The 14,515-nt window shown below is 46.0% G+C and overlaps 1 protein-coding gene across 1 annotated transcript in view; it reads left to right on the top strand.

Moving 5' to 3' along the window:
* LOC138963647 (sialin-like) overlaps nucleotides 1-14,515 on the top strand; it is a gene marked incomplete in the record, with an annotated part of 37,018 nt that overhangs the window by 3,609 nt on the left and 18,894 nt on the right. The window contains 5 exon segments of the mRNA XM_070335492.1: nucleotides 4,757-5,028; nucleotides 7,610-7,858; nucleotides 10,062-10,149; nucleotides 11,668-11,894; nucleotides 13,431-13,577. Coding sequence (XP_070191593.1) covers nucleotides 4,759-5,028; nucleotides 7,610-7,858; nucleotides 10,062-10,149; nucleotides 11,668-11,894; nucleotides 13,431-13,577 — 981 coding nt within the window.

Below are 14,515 nucleotides of genomic sequence, written 5' to 3'. Positions count from 1 at the left end.
GTGTGCTTGTGTGTGTGTGCCTGTGTGTTAGGTGTGTGTGTGTGTGTGTGTGTGGATGTGGGTGTGCGTGTAAGTTACCAGTTAAATGACCTGGTGCGATTTACACATTTACTGCCAGCACCGAAAAGATACTCTCGATCGAGGAACGTGACCCCAGTGTGGAACAGCTGTGCACTTTAATCATGCACTCCATTTAACTTTGTTTGTTTGTTTGTTTGCTTTTAACGCCCAGCCGACCACGAAGGGCCATATCAGGGCGGTGCTGCTTTGACATATAACGTGCGCCACACACAAGACAGAAGTCGCAGCACAGGCTTCATGTCTCACCCACAGAGATTCTATATCTCTGTGGTCTCACCCAGTCACATTATTCTGACACCGGACCAACCAGTCCTAGCACTAACCCCATAATGAGAAGAATATTTAAGTAAAATTAATTTTACATATAATAAATTTCTCCTGGAGTGCTACCCATTTAAACCTCTGATATTGTCAAATGATTGATTGTCTTTCTGATAGAGCTTGTAAGGATGAAATCTGGTTTTGGAGTCAATAGGAGGTTAAAGATGTTTTTCATTTTAGACTTGAACATAAACATTGTCTGTATATTTTGCAGCAGCTTAACGGAGAACAGGACTTGGTGGTATGAGTAGTTTTGCAAAATAATCAAATAGAAACATAAACAAGTCGCGTAAGGCGAAATTACAACATTTAGTCAAGCTGTCGAACTAACAGAATGAAACTCAACTCACTGCATTTTTACAGCAAGAGCGCATACTCGTAGCATCGTCAGTCCACCGCTCGATTCACAGGCAGTGAAATTGACAAGAAGAGCGGGGTAGTAGTTGCGCTGAGAAGGATAGCACGCTTTTCTTTATCTCCATTCTTTTTAACTTTCTGAGCGTGTTTTTAATCCAAACATATCACATCTATATGTTTTGGGAATCAGGAACCCACAATGAATAAGATGAAATTGTTTTTAAATCGATTTCGGAAATTTTATTTTAATAATAAATTTTATATTTTTAATTTTCAGAGCTTGTTTTTAATCCGAATATAACATATTTATATGTTTTTGGAATCAGAAAATGATCAAGAATAAAATAAACGTAAATTTGGATCGTTTTAAAAATTTTTTTTTTTTTTTTTTTTTTTTTACAATTTTCAGATTTTTAATGACCAAAGTCATTAATTAATTTTTAAGCCACCAAGCTGAAATGCAATACCGAAGTCCGGCCTTCGTCGAAGATTGCTTGGCCAAAATTTCAATCAATTTGATTGAAAAATGAGGGTGTGACAGTGCCGCCTCAACTTTTACAAAAAGCCGGATATGACGTCATCAAAGGTATTTATCGAAAAAAAGAAAAAAACGTCCGGGGATATCATTCCCAGGAACTCTCATGTAAAATTTCATAAAGATCGACCCAGTAGTTTAGTCTGAATCGCTCTACACACACACACAGACAGACAGACACACACACACACACACACACACACACACATACATACACCACAACCCTCGTCTCGATTCCCCCCTCTACGTTAAAACATTTAGTCAAAACTTGACTAAATGTAAAAAGGTTACACACCTCGTCTCAGTGATTATTAAAAATAATCGTCTCAGTTAATGAAAAAGCTCGCTGAAGCTCGCATTTTTCATGATCCGCTAACTTCGGCCATTACTTTTAATAATCACTGAGACTCAGCATGTAACCTCTACGTACCTAAACTGGTTACTGGTGTGTTTTCATTTTATTTAAATTTTAGGGAAATAAAAGTGTCAGTGAGTCATGGGACACGAAGTTGATGCATCGCCGTTAGCAACGTCTACTGATTTAATGCTGCATTGCTTTAATCTAGCTCTTTACAAAGAGGTTTAAAGTGTGAGGAGGTTGGGGAGGGGGAGGGGGGGGGGGGGGGGAGGGGGTGATAGTTTGCGGCTTATGACAGAGTACCAACTGTCAACGATATTCTGTTAGGACCGATTTATTTGTTCGGTGATTCATTGACACTTTTTCTGGATATTTTCAAAACACGCACGCACGGACGAACGCACGCACGCACGCACGCGTGCACGCATGCACGCACGCACGCACACACTCACGTACACACGCACGCACGCACAGACAGACAGACACACACACACACACACACACACACACGCACTCACGCACGCACGCACGCACGCACACATACAGACACAGACAAAGACACAGACACACACACATACACACACACATACACTCATACACACACACACACACACACACACACACACACACACACACACACACACACACACACACACACACACACACACACACAGTAACAAACAAGTCGCGTAAGGCGAAAATACAATATTTAGTCAAGTATCTGTCGAACTCACAGAATGAAACTGAACGCAATGCCATTTTACTCGTAGCATCGTCAGGCCACCGCTCATGGCAAAGACAGTGAAATTGACAAGAAGAGCGGGGTAGTAGTTGCGCTAAGAAGGATAGCACGCTTTTCTGTACCTCTCTTTGTTTTAACTTTCTGAGCGTGTTTTTAATCCAAACACATCATATCTATATGTTTTTGGAATCAGGAACCGACAAGGAATAAGATGAAAGTGTTTTTAAATTGATTTGGACAATTTAATTTTGATAATAATTTTTATATATTTAATTTTCAGAGCTTGTTTTTAATCCGAATATAACATATTTATATGTTTTTGGAATCAGCAAATGATGGAGAATAAGATAAACGTAAATTTGGATCGTTTTATAAATTTTTATTTTTTTTTACAATTTTCAGATTTTTAATGACCAAAGTCATAAATTAATTTTTAAGCCACCACGCTGAAATGCAATACCGAAGTCCGGGCTTTGTCGAAGATTACTTGACCAAAATTTGAACCAATTTGGTTGAAAAATGAGGGCGTGACAGTGCCGCCTCAACTTTCACGAAAAGCCGGATATGACGTCATCAAAGACATTTATCAAAAAAAGAAAAAAACGTTCGGGGATTTCATACCCAGGAACTCTCATGTCAAATTTCATAAAGATCGGTCCAGTAGTTTAGTCTGAATCGCTCTACACACACACACACACACACACACACACACACACACACACACACACACACACACACGCACATACACCACGACCCTCGTTTCGATTCCCCCTCGATGTTAAAATATTTAGTCAAAACTTGACTAAATATAAACAAGTCGCGTAAGGCGAAAATACAATATTTAGTCAAGTAGCTGTCGAACTCACAGAATGAAACTGAACGCAGCAAGACCGTATACTCGTAGCATCGTCACTCCACCGCAAAGTAAATTTTAAGGGGCTTATTGTCCGTCAGGTCTTAATTGCCTATATTGGACATGAATTGGTTTATACGATTCGAGTTTTTACGCCCTCACGGCTTTTGATGTTTGCGTGTTTAGGTGGTATCAGCCATCTGCACTTATGGTAGAATGACCAAGATCTTTAACGTGCCATTGTGGTGACACGGGGGTGGGAGATGGATACCGTCTCTGGGTCTGCACATAAAGTTGACCCGTGTCCGTCCCGGCCCGGATTCGAACCAGCGACCTCTCGATCACAAGTCCAGTGCTCTACCACCTGAGCTACCCGGGCCCCCACACACACACGCACGCACACACACACACACACACACACACGCACGCACATACACCACGACCCTCGTTTCGATTCCCCCTCGATGTTAAAATATTTAGTCAAAACTTGACTAAATATAAAAAGAAACAAGTCGCGTAAGGCGAAAATACATTTAGTCAAGCTCAGTTGAACTCACAGAATAAAACTGAACGCATTGCATTATTTCCGCAAGACCGAACACTCGTAGCATCGTCTGTCCACCGCTCGTGGCAAAGGCAGTGAAATTAACAATCCAGAAAAGCGCGGTAGCGGTTGCGCTGAGGAGGATAGCACGCTTTTCTATATCGCTCTTCTTTTTTAACTCTCTGAACGTGTTTTTAATCCAAACATATCATATCTATATATTTTTGGAATCAGGAACAGACACGGAATAAGATGAAATTGTTTTTAAATCGATTTCGGAAATTTAATTTTGATCATAATTTTTATATTTTTAATTTTCAGAGCTTGTTTTTAATCCGAATATAACATATTTATATGTTTTTGGAATCAGAAAGTGATGAAGAATACGATAAACGTAATTTTGGATGGTTTTATAAAAAATAATTTTAATTACAATTTTCAGATTTTTAATGACCAAAGTCATTGATTAATTTTAAAGCCTCCAAGCTGAAATGCAATATCAAAGTCCGGCCTTCGTCGAAGATTGCTTGGCCAAAATTTCAATCAATTTGATTGAAAAATGAGGGTGTGACAGTGCTGCCTCAACTTTTACAAAATGCGGGATATGACGTCATCAAAGACATTTATCGAAAAAATGAAAAAATGTCTGGGGATATCATACCCAGGAAATCTCATGAACAATTTCATAAAGATCGGTCCAGTAGTTTACTCTGAATCGCTCTAAACACACACACACACACACACAGACACACACAGACACACAGACACACACACACACACACACACACACACACACCACGACCCTCGTCTCGATTCCCCCCTCTATGTTAAAACATTTAGTCAATCACGTACAAACCCAAACTTTCATGAAAAATGGAAATTCGTTTATGGTGTTTTGACAAATATTTATATTGGAACGCCAGCAGTCGGTTTCGGATTCCTGAACATTTTGTTTTCCTCTCTAGATATGAACGGTTCTTGCGCAAAGGACAGAGAGGCAGAATGTCAACCATTAGAGAAAACGAGCAGCGTGCAGGAACTGAAGTACTTCACTCGCAGATGGGTGTTGGCGTATTTGATGTGCGTAGTGCGTGTTTGCCAGACGGCGTTACGCCAGTGCATTGGGATGGCCATCGTGTGTATGACAAACAAAGAAACTGATGTCGTCACCCCACTGACGTCGCTCAATGACACAGGCGTTGGAAACGTCACCGAAGTGTACGACGACACAAATAAGGTTGGTAGAATGCGGTAAACTTTCATTCAGCTTTCACTTTAGATCTAACACCCCCATTCCACACAACCGTTCTAGGTCCCGTTCCCGTACCGACCAAGGAACGATGCGGGCACGGGAGGGATCGGGAGGGAACCGCAATGGAACGTAAATGATCGTTAACGGAACTGCTTTAAACGGTAGGGTCGGTAGGGACGGTTGGGTTTGGGCTAGTGCATGTTCAAAATTTTAGCCGTTCCCCTCAGAATGAACGGAAATGGAACCTTAACCCATCGGTAACGGAACGCTTGGATCGTTAAATGAACTTAACGAAACAACGGTAACGCAACGGTATCGCTCTCACACACTGTTGAAGAACTACCGTCCTGTGTCCAACCTGCCCTTCCTCTCCAAGCTTCTGGAGCGTATCATCCTGGAGCAGTTGAGCGCCCACCTGTCTCGGAACTCGCTGATGCCAGTGTACCAGTCAGCGTACCGCCCTCACCACAACACCGAGACGGCGCTCCTGCGAATCACCACGGACCTCCTGAACGCAACAGATAGCGGTCTCGTCTCTGCCCTTGTGCTGCTGACCTTTTCGCGGCCTTCGACACGATCGACCATCAGCTACTCGTCGATCGCCTCAGTTCCACGTTCGGCATTCACGACACCGCCCTCTCTTGGTTCCGGAACTACCTCCAGAACCGCTCTCAGACTGTCACCACTGATTCGTTCTCTTCTCAGCCTGTCCCTGTCCGCTTCGGCGTCCCACAAGGGTCTGTCCTCGGCCCTGTCCTTTTCACCCTGTACAACCAACCCCTCTCCCTGGTCATCGAACCCCACGGCTTGAACTACAACTCCTTTGCCGATGACACGCAGCTCCAGAACAGCGCCAAGCCGGAGGACGTTGACCATCTCCTGGGATCCATCTCCAGTTGTTTCACTGACATCAAGAACTGGATGACTGAGAACAAGTTGAAGCTGAACAGTGAGAAGACAGAGAGGCCCTTCTCGTTGGAACACGACAGAAGATTGCTTCCCTCACTGTGACCGACCTCCAGCTGGATGACGCGACTGTTCCATTCTCCCCTGCTGTCAAGAGCCTTGGCGTCTTTCTCGACTCTACTCTCTCCATGCAGACACACATCTCCTTCATCATCAAGACCTGCTTTTTCCACCTACGACGCATCGCCTCCATCCGTCGCTACCTCACCCACGACGCCTGTGTCAAGCTGGTTGTCTCCCTCATCTTCAGTCGTCTGGACTACTGCAACTCCCTTCTGGCTGGCCTCCCCGCCTCATCCATTCATGGCCTACAACGAGTCCAGAACGCTGCTGCCAGGCTGACGTTGAGGAAGACGAAGCGAGACCACATCACCCCCTACTTCGCTCCTTGCACTGGCTCCCTGTCAACACCCGAATCTCCTACAAACTGTCCACTCTGGTCTACAAGTGTCTCAACGACTCTGCTCCCGAGTACCTTCAATCCTCCCTGGACCTGTACACCCAGCCCTCCGACCGTCCCCTTCGTTCTGCTGCTGACCCACTCCGCCTTCACATCCCTCGCTCGAAACTCGCATCTGCTGGTCAGAGTGCATTTCCCTCCGCGGGCCCCTCCGTCTGGAACTCCCTGCCGCTTGAGCTTCGCCAGAGCCCCTCACCACAGCACCTTGACGCGTTCAAGAGTAGGTTGAAGACTCAGTTCTTCTCGTAGCTGGCTGCGACTTTCATGTTCGACAGTGATGTGTTGTGCCCCAAAAGACATTCTTGTGCTGTGCTCTGTGAGAGGTGTTTTCTTTGTGTTTGATATTATTTTGTTTGGACCTAGCTATTGATGTGTACATTGTTGTTAAACAGTTGTTTGTTGTATGTTTATCAGGGTTTGCTAGTGTGTGATAGGGTTTGTGTCCGTCTGTAGATGTTAGTTTCTTTGTTAGTCCTGTGTTGACAACTCTTCGACAAGCGCTTAGAACTGTACCCACGGAATACGCGCTATATAAGCTTCATATTGATTGATTGATTGACACTGAGTTGTCATACCCACATTCCACACAACCGTTCTAGGTCCCGTTGCCGTACCGACCAAGGACGGCTGCCACTATGGTCAGACGCTGCTCAAAGATGCCACTGACGGCCGTTTCCGCAGCGTTCCATTGTTGTGGCAGCCGTCCTTGGTCGGTACGGGAACGGGACCTAGAACGGTTGTGTGGAATGGGGGGTGTGTCTTTTTTTAAGATGACTCCCTCCTCATAATGTTGTTACAAGAGCCGGAGAGGTAGAGGGGCCAAACTGAAATTGATGATCACCATGCGTAGCTGGTACAAGTTTGTCTCATTATAGAAATTCGAAGATTAGTAACATCATTGTCCATATACTAAAGGAAGAAACCATATTGATGTCTTAACAGGGGGTTACACTGTAGTCTCGTTTGTGTTGTGTGTTTGAAGCTGTAGCTTCATTGGCATATCAAGCTGTGTCGCGCGCCCCCTTCCTATGAACGTGAGTACATTATTAATTTTGTTGTTGTTGTTGTTTTATTTTTAAAATATTTTTTATAAATAATTTATTTCTCTTGTTGACGACATCGTTCTTCTGTTTCCATTAGCAAACACGCTCGCTGGGAAGCGAGTTCCGCTGGAGTTCTTCTTTCGAGGGTCACGTACTGGTAGCCTACTACTACGGGTTCCTGCTGACCATAATGATAGCGGGCTACGTGGACAGGAGCCTGGGGTCAGTACGCACCATCGCTGTGGGCATGGCGGGAGGAGGAGTGGTCAACCTGCTGACCCCCCTGTTGACCAGGCAGCACCCCTACCTGCTGGTCACCCTCAGAGTGCTGGCTGGCTGTGCTAACGTGAGTGATCCGTGTTAGCCTGTGGGACTGACACACACACGAACAGAGACACACAGGCAGGCATTGAGACAGACAGAGAGACAGGCATTGAGACAGACAGAGAGACAGGCATTGAGACAGACAGAGAGGAAGACAGGCATTGAGACAGACAGAGAGACAGCCAGAGAGGAAGACAGGCATTGAGACAGACAGAGAGACAGGCATTGAGACAGACAGAGAGACAGGCATTGAGACAGACAGAGAGGAAGACAGGCATTGAGACAGACAGAGAGACAGGCATTGAGACAGACAGAGAGACAGGCATTGAGACAGACAGAGAGGAAGACAGGCATTGAGACAGACAGAGAGACAGCCAGAGAGGAAGACAGGCATTGAGACAGACAGAGAGACAGGCATTGAGACAGACAGAGAGACAGGCATTGAGACAGACAGAGAGGAAGACAGGCATTGAGACAGACAGAGAGACAGCCAGAGAGGAAGACAGGCATTGAGACAGACAGAGAGACAGGCATTGAGACAGACAGAGAGACAGGCATTGAGACAGACAGAGAGGAAGACAGGCATTGAGACAGACAGAGAGACAGCCAGAGAGGAAGACAGGCATTGAGACAGACAGAGAGACAGGCATTGAGACAGACAGAGAGACAGGCATTGAGACAGACAGAGAGGAAGACAGGCATTGAGACAGACAGAGAGACAGCCAGAGAGGAAGACAGGCATTGAGACAGACAGAGAGACAGCCAGAGAGGAAGACAGGCATTGAGACAGACAGAGAGACAGGCATTGAGACAGACAGAGAGACAGGCATTGAGACAGACAGAGAGGAAGACAGGCATTGAGACAGACAGAGAGACAGCCAGAGAGGAAGACAGGCATTGAGACAGACAGAGAGACAGCCAGAGAGGAAGACAGGCATTGAGACAGACAGAGAGACAGCCAGAGAGGAAGACAGGCATTGAGACAGACAGAGAGACAGCCAGAGAGGAAGACAGGCATTGAGACAGACAGAGAGACACACAGGCAGGCATTGAGAGAGACAGAGAGACACACAGGCAGGCATTGAGACAGACAGAGAGACAGCCAGAGAGGAAGACAGGCATTGAGACAGACAGAGAGACAGCCAGAGAGGAAGACAGGCATTGAGACAGACAGAGAGACACACAGGCAGGCATTGAGACAGACAGAGAGACACACAGGCAGGCATTGAGACAGACAGAGAGACAGCCAGAGAGGAAGACAGGCATTGAGACAGACAGAGAGACACACAGGCAGGCATTGAGACAGACAGAGAGACACACAGGCAGGCATTGAGACAGACAGAGAGACAGCCAGAGAGGAAGACAGGCATTGAGACAGACAGAGAGACACACAGGCAGGCATTGAGACAGACAGAGAGACACACAGGCAGGCATTGAGACAGACAGAGAGACAGCCAGAGAGGAAGACAGGCATTGAGACAGGAAGACAGACACAGACAGACAAAGACAGACTGACACACACACACACACTCACATACCCACACAATTAGCCTGTGAGACTGTTCATACTGATGCACATACACAGAGACACACATCCATAGACAGACAAATAGACACACTTAGACACCCCCTCCCCCCCGACCCCATCCCCACACAAACACACACGCACACACACACACACGCACACACACGCACACACACACACACACACACGCACACACACACACACAGACATGCACAGAAACAGACACACACACACACACACAAACACACACAGATAGACATGCACAGAAACAGACAGACAGACAGACACACACACACACAAACACACACGGATAGACATGCACAGAAACAGACAGACAGACAGACAGACAGACACACACACACACACACACACACACACACAGATAGACATGTACAGAAACAGACAGACAGACAGACACACACACACACACACAGATAGACATGCACAGAGACAGACAGACAGACAGACAGACAGACACACACACACACACACACACACACACACACAGATAGACATGCACAGAAACAGATAGACAGACAGACACACACACACACACATACACACACACACTAACACACACACACACACACACGCAAACACACACACACACACACACACACACACACACACACACACACTTAGCCAAGGTATCAGTTCTGTCCTTGAGCGTGGTAAATAATGCACTCTTACTTTTGCACAGGGATTAATTGATCCGGCCATGCACACGCTATGGTCAAACTGGGCGCCTGTGTCCGAGAGAGGTCAGCTGACTGCAGTGGAATACGCGGGTCAGTAGCAAAGTTGTTATGTTTGTTTACTTGGACATCATCAGTAGCTAAGAACTATACGTGTAGCAGCCCTGAAAGTCCAAAAAATTGTGTACTAGCCTTTGGCTAGTGATTCTGAAAATGAACTAGCCAGAGAGCAAACTTTACTAGCCAAACCAACAATTTGTTCAGCAACTTGACTCACATTTGGCGAGTAGATGAACATTTCTACTCGCCAGTTACATGTTTCTACTCGCCATGGGGAGTGAAATACTTGCCACTTCTAGGCCTGTGCAGAGGCAGAACGGTTGGAGAGAAAGGAGCCACAAAGTATTAAGAACAGCTTTTTGGGTGACATTTGAACACTCTCATGAAACTAGACACAAACTTATGTTGAGAAAATAGTCCTTCTAAGGGAGGCCTCATACAGCAGAATTCCTTTTCCCATAGCTATCTTTGCATGTCTAGCATCTTTGCAAGCAGGCTGTCATCAGAGATGTTTAAAACTCGAAAATCATCGCTGTGCAACCCCCCCCCCCCCCCCAAAGAAAACAAAAGGAATTTGAGGTTATTTCTGGCCCTCTGTATTATAAACCAATGAGAAACTTACCTACCTCAATTTTAATGGCAACGGTGAGGGTAATGGCATTTTGATATTGCAATAATGAAGTCACGTGTGCACTGTTTGCAAAATCCAAGGAAGTAAGGGTGAAGGTCGGGGTTGTGGTCTTCCCGCACCCTAAAAAAAAGGCCTAAAGTCGTTTCATTTTATTTGATATAAAACGGTGTAACTCATTATCATACAAATGTATGTTTTCTTGTATTTTTTTTCGTGTATCACTTTGGGTTTCTGAAATAAATGTTGTTGTAATTGCTTTGTCTTGAAAACTGCCAAACCATATCAACCAAAACTTTGTTCTTCAGGCAATGTGTGGGGGAATCATGACGTTCCTGATCTCAGTGCTACCTTGCAAAATATTGATAAACTTCCCACATGACGTGCTTGGCAACCTCCCCTGCCCCCCCCCCCCCCAAAAAAAAAACAAAAAAAAAAAAAAAACACCCCACCCTTTGATCGACTTTTTCTTTCAGGCAATAGTGTGGGGGCATCAAAGACGTTCCTGATCTCAGTGCTACCTTGCAAAATATGGATATAAGATAAACTTCCCACATGACGTGCTTTGAAACCCCCCCCCCCCAAAAAAAAAAAAAAAAAAAAACCCCAACCCTACACACCTTTGATCAACTTTGTCTTTCGGGCAATGGCTTTGGATGCATCATGACGTTCCTGGTCAACTTTGTTCTCCAGGCAATGGCTTTGGATGCATCATGACGTTCCTGGTCAACTTTGTTCTTCAGGCAATGGCTTTGGATGCATCATGACGTTCCTGGTCAACTTTGTTCTCCAGGCAATGGCTTTGGAGGCATCATGACGTTCCTGATTTCAGCCCAATTGTGCAAAATATTGATAGAAATAAAACTTCCAACATGACGTGTTTGGCCCAAAAAACCACATTTGATCAAGTTTTTGTCCTTCAGGCAATGGCTTCGGGGGCATCATGACGTTCCTGGTCTCAGCGCTGCTGTGCAAGATCCCCGTGGACCGGGGCTGGCCCTTCGTCTTCTACTTCTACGGCGTGGTCAGCCTGCTCTTCACGCTGCTGTGGCTGCTGCTGGCCCGGAACAGTCCCGAGACGCACCCCGCCATCACTAAGACAGAGCTAAGCTTCATCATCACCGGCCGCTCTAAGCTCTCAGACACCAAGGCAAGGTGGTTAATGACATACAATACCGATACATGCACAGCCAGAAAGGGGGGGAGGGGGGAGAGAAAGAGAGGGAGACAGACAGACAGATAGACAGCCCCGAGACGCACCCCGCCATCACTAAGACAGAGCTAAGCTTCATCACCACACCGACCGCTCTCAGCTCTCACACACCAAGGCAATGTGGTTAATCATATACAATACCGATACATGCACAGCCAGAAAGGGCGGGGGGGGGGGGGGGGGGGGGGGTTGGGAGGAGTGAGAGAGACAGACAGCCCCGATACGCACCCCGCCATCATAGATAGGACAGAACTACGCTTCTTCAGCACCGACCGCTCTCAGCTCTCACACACCAAGGGGGCGATTGAGAGAGAGTGGAAAAAAAGGTGATTGGGAGGGGGGCGGCGGTGTTTCATTAAAGGGGAAGCCAGAAAAGAAACATTTGTGATTTGAGGCCGGGCGCGAGGTAACTTGGGAAGGTGCGTGCAGAAAATCAGATGTCCAGAGAAACAGAGGTTAGAAGCTATAGACTGTCAGAAAATCCACAAATCTGCCGAGTACCGAGTGTGTGTGTGTGTGTGTGTGTGCAGGGCCGGATCTGGGGGGGGGGGGGGGGATCCTGGGTTCCGGACCCCCCCCCACCCCCCTGGCCATCCGATGTACCTCTCAGAGAAAAGAAAAAAAATTATGTGGACTTTTTAAGCTCTTCCCCCAACTCCCTTAGTTTATTTGGTCTTCTAAAACTATTTCAAATTATGAACAACATCAAGTCGACAACGGCCTGCCCTCCCCGTTAAGTCCATCATCATAGGCCACAAGTCAAGTCACACGCTACACTATCACTAGTATTAATAGTATCAGAGAACCGATTGCAACAATATATCATCTGCGCTATCGGGGAAGCGATGTTTCGGAAAGAGACTGTACTGCACACTGGGAGATGATTGAGTGCTCGCCCCTATGAAGTATAGTGTCATTGTTCACCATACATCTCTCATACCACTTCTCCTTTGTATTCCACATGTTGTAATCATTGCTTGTTTGCTTGAATTTAAGTATTCAAAGTAAAGAGTCCTGTCAGACTTATTTACTAGGCATATATGTCTTTGGGATTATTCCACTGAACCACTATGGTACATGAATATCTGAAGTATTTTGTTACTGTTGAAAATGTGTAATTGTGATTCCCTGAAAGACCAAAAAATGACCTCACAAATGCAACATTTTCTCGGCTTCTGGGAGGCTTTGCCCCCCAGACCCCCCATCGGGGCGTTGTCCCTGCACCCCACCGGGGCCTCAGCGGCCCCTGGACCTCTACCTTCAGCGGTTGGAACCCTCCCCCCCCCTCAAACGAACTTGGTCCGGCCCTGGTGTGTGTGTGTGTGTGTGTGTGTGTGTGTGTGTGTGTGAGTGTGTGTGTGTGTGTGTGTGTGTGTGTGTGTGTGTTTAATTTGTTGAACTGTTTGTACATATATGTTTCCGACTACTCTTCAGCTCACTCATCACATTTCAACCATCTTCTAGTTGTCACAGACAAAAACTCCGTGGTTGAAGATCATGAGTTCAGGGGCGGTGTGGGCGATCATCGTGGCGCACGCGTCCTTCTCCTGGGTCTACTCCTGGATCCTGGCTTATCTCCCCATGTACATGAAGGACGTCCTGCACTATACTGTAGCGCAGGTAAGTGTGAGAGAGAGGGGGGGAGCCGGGAAGAGAGAGAGAGAGAGAGAGAGAGAGAGAGAGAGAGAGAGAGAGAGAGAGAGAGAGAGAGAGAGAGAGAGAGAGAGAGAGAGAGAATCAGAATGTTTTATTCACGAAAACACAATCATGTTTATAGTGAAAGGATGTTGTGGGGTTGGGATGTCGAAGTACAAAGCTTTCTATATACCGAAGCATGCACGATCGCGCAAAGTTCTCGCTACAGGAAGTCCGATAGAGAGTCCACTGCATTTGTCAGAGTCAGGGATACCTTGACTCACACTGCACATCAATACCATGCATCATAAACATCATGATTTGATCAATCCTTCAGTCTGTTGTTTTCTTCCGTGTGGTGACAGATATTGTAAGTCAATAAAACGCGCGTGACGGCCCTTTTCAGCATTAGACAGTCCAAGAATGAAAAACAAAACCCCACGGTGTTTGAAACTGTTCATCCTCAGTAAAAGCGGACTACTCGAGATACTATTCTCAGATCTTCTACCAGTTCTTCTTTGTACAACTCAACGTACCGATCTTTGCTGATCGGGGGCAATGTCCGAAGCTAGACACGACATGGCATGTATGTTTCTGAAGCTTGATCATGCTATCTGACTGGTCGACGAACCAGCGTTTACGATCTGTGTTGAAATCATACATGAGCACAACATCATCACTTTTGCAGTACAATCTCTGAGTGCCAATATGTTGTTCAAGTACAACAGTATCAAAAGATTCATTTCTTCTTCTATCGCGGAGAATTCTTTGTTTACGGCGGTCTCTCAGTTCACTAACCAGCAGCTTGATGTGTCTGATGTCAATACCTCTTTCAGACGTTATCTTTTCCATGTGTGCCAGACTCTCACTGTTGTCGTCTGTCTGATTTACCGCACTGTCATGCGAACAGTCTGTGGTCTGCC

This window comes from Littorina saxatilis, linkage group LG4 (assembly GCF_037325665.1).
Source record: "Littorina saxatilis isolate snail1 linkage group LG4, US_GU_Lsax_2.0, whole genome shotgun sequence".
Lineage (NCBI taxonomy): Eukaryota > Metazoa > Mollusca > Gastropoda > Littorinimorpha > Littorinidae > Littorina > Littorina saxatilis.
This window is presented reverse-complemented; position numbering and strand designations above follow the sequence as displayed.